Genomic DNA, 10010 nt, shown 5'->3' with positions numbered 1-10010 from the left:
TTATTTGATGGCACTCTTGAAAAAAAAATGCATCTAAGATTAAATTTGTGGTAGTCACTGCTGATAATAGATTGTCGCGGAGACCACATTATATTCGACATCTTCAAAACAATTTCACGTAATATTGGTATTGCTGACATGCTCGATTAAGCTGCACATTCCTTCCTCTTATTTGATGACTTGATACACTTCCTATAGATTTTATCTCACTTATTTTTTTTTTTTCATTGGGAAACACCCGTCATAATTTGTTAGAAAAACTCCGATTATCATGCATGATTAGGGAAAAAAAAGGGCGATGGGAATATATTTGAGGACTCAACCCGCGGCATTCTTCACAGATACACTCTTCTCTTGTTACAGAATTTCAAAAAAAAATCAAATATTCGTATTTGTATTCATGTTTGATTACAGCAATAATATATTTCCGTGTATTTTTGACTCCACGCTTCCGAGAATCCGTTGAATCAAAACTACCTTTCTATAATATTAGGTAATGCCGCGGGTTTCATTTATTTCTCTTGTCGTTTCATTAGTTCAAAATAAACTCATAATACGGGCCCTAAATTTTGGAATTTTCTGGACTGCGAAATTGGGAAAAAAAACGCTCTCTCTCTCTCTGATTTTTATAGATAGGTGTTGAAATTTCTTCTCTTTGAGTCAAACGAGGTAGCATTACTATTCCACAATAAACTCAGATATCATTTCCCCGTTATATTGCCCGTAATAAATTGCAAACTTTACTGATATACACCAAGAAAAAAAAGAAAAAAGAAAAGAAAAAAGTAGACACTTGTTCCTGTATATATTTGTTGTAGAATTTGATAAAAATCATGTGCCAGATATCATATTAAAGGTTCAGTAAGCTATCGACCTAGTGGGTTAATACAAAGGGAAAGGGAGTGTACACATCCTTTTTTTTTTCTCCAAGTGCACAAAAGTAAAATTTCGTTTCATTTCATTTCTTTGTTTGTCCACATTATGTATATAACATGTTATGGAAATTTGGTTTTGTCACACATTCATCACAACCAATGACAACGTCAAATGTAATATACTAAAGATATACAAGGGACTAAAAATTCAATCAAAGCGCAATATGGTGAACATACAATATATGCATATATACGTGTATATATATATATATATATATATATATATATATATATATATATATATACCACAAATTCTAAAACAGTTTTAAAACAGTTCTAAAACAGTTTTTATGCAACGGATTTTACGTTCTTAGGTTAGCAACCTTAAAAAATTCAGGTTGGGCAAATCCCAACCTGAATTTTTTAAGGTTGCTAAAAAAGTTTTATGCAACCTGAACGGGACCCAGGAGTTTTTCTTCCCTAGCTGTCATTTCTCTTGCCCATACCAGCCCAAACTTGCCTATAGGGTTGGTGTCTGTAGGCCTACGCGCTGAAACCAGGGCCTGCTTTTGCGGTAAAGTCACCCATGACATTGAGCTCCTCTTTCTTTGGAACTTTTTGGATGTGATGTAGTAGAACGTCGTAGAACAGATCACTCGACTGTCTTGGTCACTATGGGTTGAAGTGAGAACGTATACACTTGAATGATGTTCAGTATGCCTTAATACCTTCATCTTGAACTTAGCTGTTATAAGTAGAGATGAAAATGCTTTGATGTCATTAGGGCAACCCCTTTTCTGTCAATGTTGTGTGCTCTATTGGACAAGATGAATGTAAAGTTGTCCTTGGTTATAAAGGTGTGTCTGTTTGTCAGATGCGTTTCACTAAAAGGCCGAGGATGTCAGTGCTTCTGCGTTAATTGGGAATGTCCCACTGGCCGTCGACCCTCATGGTTCTCACACTCCATGTACCTATATTGAGTCCATTGCCATTCCTGTTTTTTGTTAGAAGTGTTTGCATGGATATACGTCATGTCTTGTTAGTTACGTTGAATCCTGCATGGCACTTGTCTCTGTGTCGCTTAATTAGGTCTTGGGGGAAAGGTCTTCTTTTTCTGTGTTGTTCTTTTTGGCGCTGTTCCTTGCAGATTTCTCCTTTCTACCTGTCGTTAGGAGTCTCTCTTTCCCAAGGGTTGACTGTTGCTCTTGCCGATGTCTTCGCTCTTGGCACCTGTAAGGATGGCAGCCCTGAAGTGTTGCCGACCGGATTATGCACCCTGCTCTCTGGCGGTGAATGAATGAAGTACGTGGGTTCTATAGGGCTCACACCTGTAAATAAAATGGAATGTCCAAGATCCCTTCACAAATTCATACCAAAGATACCAAAATAAATGAAGAAAAAATTAATCAACAATAATGCAGTTTGGCATAAAACTGAATAGCTGCAGATATTGAGTATGAATTCCTCTGCAAGCTGCATTTTGGTTTGAAGATGAAAGCTTTTCTCATGAAATTTGAAGGGACTATATTTCATTGGGTGCGTGTACGGAAAATAGGTGATTTTTTTTTTTTTTTTGAGTGACAAGAACTCGTAGTCTGGCTTTGCAGACCCTTAGAGTTTGAGCTGAAGAACCTGCCTTGGAAATTTGATGGATGACAGGGTATAGCTCACTTATTCAGGTTAGTGAAAATGAAACATCTCATTTCTTCCAGCTATTTTACAGAATTTTGTGAAATTTGAATTTTAACACACGTCTCTATGGGGAATTATTTACCCGTGTGAGCACTATAGGGAATGCACGCAATGCACACAAGTCAATGGAAAGTATTCATCCCATACAAGCTCTGCTGGTTTATGTTGATCTATTCTGTCAAATCCATCTCTCCCCTCCCCCTACCCCCCTCCTATCCCCTTACCCCTCCCCCTCTACCCCCCCCCCATCTCTGCTTAACTACAATTTGTTTTCTTATTATGTTCTTGATGTGTTACTAGATCTTGGTAGAAACTAGTCATCAGTATCACACAACTTTGAATGATTGTGTCATTTTAATGTATTTCTTTGTTTGGGCTATTACTGAAACAGCTCAGAATACATCAAGTTAATCTGTTTGATGAATAAAAGTGTTTTACAGCACTTTGTAGGCAATAAGGTGATGATGACACACCCTTAATCAAGGATAACTACCTGCATCTATGTATTTATCTTATGAAAAACTAATCAAAACTGCAAAGGTTTATTTTTGAAAAAACTCCAAAGGGCGTCAGTTTTTAAAAGTGTCTCTTTGAGAAGCTTTATAACCCTTGAATGTGCAATTTACCGTATGATGTAGGGGCAAATCTCATCAAAAACACATTCATGATGTTAAAAAGTCAAATAAGAAATATGACCTCCACTATAGGGCTCACACCTGTAAATAAAATGGAATGTCCAAGACCCCTTCACAAATTCGTACCAAAGATACCAAAATAAATGAAGAAAAAAATAATCAACAATTATTAATGCAGTTTGGCATAAAACTGAATAGCTACAGGTATTGAGTATGAATTTCTCTACAAGCTGCATTTTGGTTTGAAGATGAAAGCTTTTCTCATGGAATTTGAAAGGACTATATTTCATTGGGTGCGTGTACGGAAAATAGTGATTTTTTTGTTTGCTTGCTTTTATTTCTGCATTCAATAAGATGCAATTTGAATGCAAACTTCAACTAGAAATGTCGCTATGGCGACTGGTATGCCTCCGCCATAATGCATGATTTTCCTAATAGGTCTAGATAGTACATGTGGACAATGTGTGATTACATTTTCACAAAACTACATATAGATTATGCATAACGAATGTATGTATATTGAGAAAGGAAATAAGTAAAGGGACGATATCTTATTTTTTCTCTCTTCCTTAGAGAATAAATTTATAAAGTATCAATGTTTTCTTATTTGATAAGACGTAAACGATTATTACTTCCTGATGAATAACTGAACTCAACTTTCCTCAAGAATTAATCGGGCTCCATTTGGTACATTTTGGTGTGACGTCATAACAACTGCTGACATAACATTTTTGCCAATGCAAACATATATCACGTAATAGATTGCATTCAAGAAGTTACTGTCTGTAAATGACATTGAGTAGAACGGATTAGCCATGTGGTAACCTATGGGCTATATACAGCACATATCCGATTGGTTTTGTGGGTGTTGACGAAGTCAAGTCGCTCGAACAAATACAACTTTTGTATACACGTTTGATAAGGAGATAAAACAAACTGCAACTGCCGAGTGGAGTGCACACTGGTCAAACAACGCAATCCCCGCATACAGCATGGCAGTATCGCACAATAAATATGAGGCACATAGTAGGGCCCAAACTTTGCTAAAAATGGTCGACGTCATTCATTTATGAAAATTAATCGTTACGAAAAGTATAAAAAAAACCCATTAATCATCACGCTGCGTAAAAAGGATATTCTAGAGATTACATCATCAGTTTAGATCCAAGAGTAGTCAATAATCGACGTTAGTTTTTATATCTCTTTTCTTTGGTTAATATTTCTCTTACCACTTAGGGTAACAACAACAGCTGCACTGAATGAACCTGGACCGAACAGTTTCAAAAGAGAACAAAATACATATAACGCTAAGGTAGAGCAAAACCTTTCCATGTTCTCTTTGTCATACACTCGCTTTGTCTTTTACTAGACTTAAATATCACACGAATGAGTTGATAGTTTACAAAGTACCCTGTTTCATTATTTCATTGAACCACTTTACTCAAAATACCACCAAACTTTAAAAAAACCCACCAAATATATTCATAAAAATTGTTTTTTTAACTTGTTTACACAAATAACAACGCCACGGAGGGGAGTTCTTTCTGCCAGAACATTTCGTGCGAACCAAACGATAGATATTTTGCATTTGAATTTTGACAAAAATATTGATGAAATTCAAGTCCTTTTAGAGCCGTTTTGAGCATCAGGATTGGAAAACTGCGAAATGTCTCTCGATATCATCATGCAATAACGCCACATTACTACGCAGCATAATTTTCCCCTAATGGCCGTGGAGTGGCGATCATTTTGTAGTCGTGAGGTTTGCATGTCAGGCCTCCGGCGGGTGCCAGGTTGACTGATGCGGGTCCTCCGGGCGCTGACAGCGAGTAGCGGTGAAGGACGTGCGACACGAACGTGAACCTTTCTACTTGGGCAATCTGCTCTCCAACACAGGCTCGTCGACCTGGGATGTGTAAAGATATTATCACAATAAACAGTCGGTGACAAAATTAGCCATTTTCTTCTTAATTTGATTCTTTTTTTTTCTTGTTCGCTATATACAAAGTAACAAGCCTCTCTAATCCTTGACCTCTTTTCATCTTTACTTCTTTGATAAAGTTATGAACGTTTCTTTCTATAATAAGTATTCCGGTTCCACTTAAGGTACCCTCGTTTAAGATGAATATCAAAATTGCCAATCATCAGCAAAAACGACGTGAATATGATACCATTTTTGTCAAAAAAATGGAACTCACTCGAAGTGTTGGAAAAAAAAAAACAGCACGAAAATTCACTTGGAAGGACTCAGCTTGCCTGAGTTGTGACTCTCTCTGATAAGGGTATGAAAGCTTATAAGTGCCACAGAAATGACGAGGTAATTCCTCATCTTCTCGGCCATTTCTGGAACGAGAACACGAGATCCGAGAGAGGGAGGGAAACGAGAAAGTCGGCAATAAACATAAACAATACCTCTTGTGTGTTCCTCCCTTATTTTGTAAGTCACTAATCTAGTTTACGTACCTGAAACATACGATATACAACATTAGTCTTTCCGACCTCTTGGCAAAAAGTATGGGGTCCGAGAAGGCGAGATGGGAGACCTCGTCTTTTTCAACTTCTCGGGTCCGAGAAAGAAAGGAAACTCGAGCTCGTAGTCGAATCTCCCCCTTTCTTGCCCCCGAAGATGTCGAGAAGAAATTCTCTCGTGTTCTTGGTGTCATTAGCGAGCTTAAGATTGCGACGCGAACGCTAAGACGACGCTATTTAGACAAAAATGGTGTTCTGCGCATGCGCGAGACATCTGTTTCCATTGTACAAGGGGGCGTGGGGGGGGGGGGGAGGGCTGCGTCGTCTTAGCGTTCCCGTCACAGATCTAAAGCTCGCTATTTGAGAAGATGTGATCTCTAGCTCATCTTCGGTTAAAGGGATAGTATAGTATCAGTCGCTGTGAAGATTCAGCTTTGAACTTCTTGCGAGATTAGAAAATACTTCATAAAATGTTAAAGAGCACACAATTCTAAGAGAAATTCAAAGTTTATTTGATGAAAATCGGTGTTGAAATGACTGAGATATCGGTGTTTAAATGGGGTATCCAAAAACAAAGTAAAACAAAGAGATCATAATAAAAGGTGGGTCCTTAATTTCATTATGATTTTTTCGATATCTCTTCCATTTCTAAACCAATTCTCATTAAAATAATCGTTGAATTCCTCTAGGAATTTTATACTCTTTCATATTTCATAAGAAGTTTCTCACTTTTCAGCTAAAGATGTTGGGAACCTAAAGTTAGGTCTCAATCAAAACTATACGATCCCTTTCAGAAGACGGGATCTCCAGCTCGCCTCCGGACCGTAACTTCTATGTATTAAAGAAACAAAAGGACATTATGATACGTACCAATGCCGAACTGTGTGCTAACTCTTTCCAGGAGAGACGGGATAATCTGCCCCTCAGCATCCACGAAGCGCATGGGGTCAAATACATCCGGGTTAGGAAACGTTTTGGGGTCATGGCATACGGCCCATAGGTTCGGCATGACCACGCTTCCCTTTGGGATGTCGTAGCCATGTAATGTCGTGTCCTCTTTGGCTCCATGGGGAACACCTTAGCCAGGAAAACGGACACCAGAGAAAAGTTCAGGTAAGAAAAATGATAATAATAATGATAAAGCACGCCTCGCCCACCATAATCCATTACGGTATCATTATCATTAATATTTGTACTAGTGATCAAGTTATTATCAATATTGTCATTATAGACACATCATAGTTTGTGTCACGATTGACATTAGTACAATGAATATAACAATTCTACTACAATATACCACACGTGTTACAATTTGCACATGCAAACAATTTATTTATTATCATTTAGAGAGCGTTAATCCAGCAAGGAGACTAACAAATTGATGGGAAACTCATATTTTGCGACTTTGTTTGGTATCATTTCAGATTTCTGTTGAAACGTCACATCGACGCAACAGATCAGGGTTCGTAAAGTTTCAACTGAATTACCAAAGCCAATTTACTACAAAGTAAAACATTATTCTGATGTCGTTTTGGAGTGCTGATCGGAATTCGTTGCCGCGATTACGCGCATGAAAATGCAGTAATAACATAAAACACTGCATATTCGATAAATACTTAAAGATACAAGGCGACCCTGTTAACTGATTTTTATGGTAATTTCTCAAAATCCAAGTAAAGTGGTAAATGTCCCTTGGTAAATTCAATGCAAACATAATTTCTTCTAACTTTAGTCGATCTTATGTCATAGTGTCGCAGTGGCGGATCCAGGGAGGACCGCAACCGGCGCACACCCCCCCCCCCCTTTATTTTTTCGTTGAAACAAAATAAATAAAAAGAAAAAATGGGGGAGGGGTGCTTGCGCCCGCCCCCTTTAATTTTGTGAACGCGCCCCCTCTTTACGGAATTCCTGGATCCCCCTGGTGTCATATGTCTTCATAGGTGTATCTTTTATGTTCAGTGTATGCTGTAAGATCCTATGTGTGTTTATTAAACCTTCTGCATCCTGAAGCATGTGTCATGGCGCATCTCCAGATATCATCAGTACATTGAGTAACAAGAGCGTGGTAATAATCGTGAGTGACTGAGATGGATTACCGAAGGTTGCGATGCACGAGTATCGCATACTCTCTGCCAGGAAAGCTTGGGTGTAGACGAGGTGCGGTTTGTCCGAGATAGCGGGCATGCGATCCCTACCCACCACTCGGTCTAGCTCCTCCTGTACCTTAGCCTGTGGGTCCACGAATTTCGTGAGGTGGAGCAGGGCCCACTTGATGGATGTAGCTGTCATATCACAAGACATAAGTGAAAATAGAATGATTTTCTATTCGAATATCGTTCAATATCACAAATGTTTTCACAAGGACACAAATACAAACAAAGATTTGGTGTAGATCCATACAAACAAACGAAAGATTACTAACATTTACAAATTTGTATTAAACGGTTTTACAATACACTTACATGATTGTTATAAGTCTTACAGTGCAAAATTCACTTCCTTAGACTTTACCATACTTTCCCACCAGGTCAGCATGTTCTTCTTAATGCTCTTATAGACACTCTAATTACGAGACTCCGTTCTCTGAACTCTTAATCCATCTTCCTGTAGAAAAACGCATTTGTGGCTATTGACACAACGGTCATACTCACAGTGATAAAGAAACACAATTCAGCGTTCAAATAGTCCACATTTTACACGGCGATATTTTCATCAAAACATCATAACATTGAAAATCATTGAGGGTATAAACTAATGATGCCGTCAATCGTCTTATTTTTTCATGAATTTTCGCTCATTTGGAGGAACATATAGTGCTGTTTTATCATATTAATTTTTTTTTTTTACTGCCACACCGAGGGATTGACAATAGTGGATTTAAGAATGGCCTCCTATGGACAAAAACAGACAAAATATTTCAAGCTGTACCAATCCGTTTTCAAATTTGCATGATCGCATTCATGACAACATACTTGTTGTGTCTGTTCCAGCGGCAAAGATGTCTGCCATAAAGTGAATGAGTTGCTTGTCGGTGAAGCCTGTAGGCGAGTTGTCTTTTTCGGTCTTCCTCTTGTCGATCTCCTGGAGGAAACAGTCAATGATGTCCTCCGGTTTTCGATCCGGAGAGAATTGCTGTCTGTGTTTCAGGCATTCTTTCAAGAAGAGGCCGTTCTCTAGGTGGCGACTAGCGTCGTTGAGGGCACCGTAACCGCTGAACGGGACATACTTCAAAATGCCGAGATAGTTGATCAAACCTTAAAGAGAGGGAGAGAGAGAGACAGGGAATTGGGTGGGGGAGCGAAAACCACTTTATTGTACTTCACCATGAACATCATCGTTCAAATTTACAGTTCAGGGTAAAGGGAGGCAGTTGACTAATAGAAGAGTAATTTTTTTTCTGCATCATCATCATCATCAACAACAACAACAACAACAGCAGCAGCAGCAGCAGCAGCAACAACAACAACAACTATATCATTACCTCCTACGTTGGCGAGTTCAAACACCTTGTCAAGGGCATGGACGAATTCACAAAAGTCAGGATTATCGTAGGAAAAACGCCGTCCAAAGCCAAATTTACATGTCACATTACAGATGGCCATTCCCACGGAGTCTGTCGGGTCAAAGGGTCCCTTTAACTTGGTCCACTCTTCCACGAAGTGTCTCGCTTCACATTCGATGGCTTCTGTCACCACCCCGTGCGCCCGACCCATACCGAAGTTCCGGAGGACGCGCAGGGCAAACCGCCGCTGCTCCTTCCAATGGTTTTTGTAGAAACAGGTGGCAACTCCTGTGATGAAATTTAAAAAAAAAGCAACGCTATTGTCTTCGATTGGTATAATTGTAATTGCTGTTACTTTTATTATTAGTATCAATATTGTTATCATTGTTATCATTACTATTATCACCATTATTATTATCGTCATAATTATCATCATAATCATTATCATTATCAACATCATCATTATCGTTAGATATGACAACCTAGCAACTAAAACCTTTCGGGGAAACAATAACATTTGCTAAATCACATGATGTTAATCATCTCTCAGTATTCATTTTAATTAGATTCAATTATAATCATCAGCTTTCATCATCGTAATAATTATCAGAGTACAAACCGAGAGGGATCTTTCAGGGAATGACATCCAATCAGTCTCCTTTTGTTTCGTCACAATCGACTGCCAAGTTTCTCCCCTTTGATTTTCAAGCACATCGATCATTCAGCGTTTGAGTAATTAAGAGCCCTTTGCGTGCTGTACCCAAACTTGTTCACACCAGCTAAAGAAATCGTTTAATCATGTATAGATATTATGTGTGCTCAGGGAAATTTACGTGG

General features: G+C 38.5%; 1 protein-coding gene across 1 annotated transcript; it reads right to left on the bottom strand.

Moving 5' to 3' along the window:
* Window positions 1–4905: 4905 nt before the first annotated feature.
* On the bottom strand, window positions 4906–9461 carry LOC139714867 (cytochrome P450 2U1-like; the record flags this gene model as incomplete). Its single annotated transcript, XM_071626516.1, has 5 exons — window positions 4906–5108; window positions 6542–6748; window positions 7768–7953; window positions 8644–8925; window positions 9153–9461. Coding segments are annotated over 5 exons (1187 nt in total), but the record flags the coding sequence as incomplete, so codon positions are not given.
* Between the last annotated feature and the right edge of the window lie 549 nt (window positions 9462–10010).

This window comes from Diadema antillarum, unplaced genomic scaffold, assembly GCF_040938485.1.
Source record: "Diadema antillarum isolate AM-2024a unplaced genomic scaffold, OU_Dant_1.0 seq00002484_RagTag, whole genome shotgun sequence".
In the NCBI taxonomy this organism is placed as follows: Eukaryota; Metazoa; Echinodermata; class Echinoidea; order Diadematoida; family Diadematidae; genus Diadema; species Diadema antillarum.
This window is presented reverse-complemented; position numbering and strand designations above follow the sequence as displayed.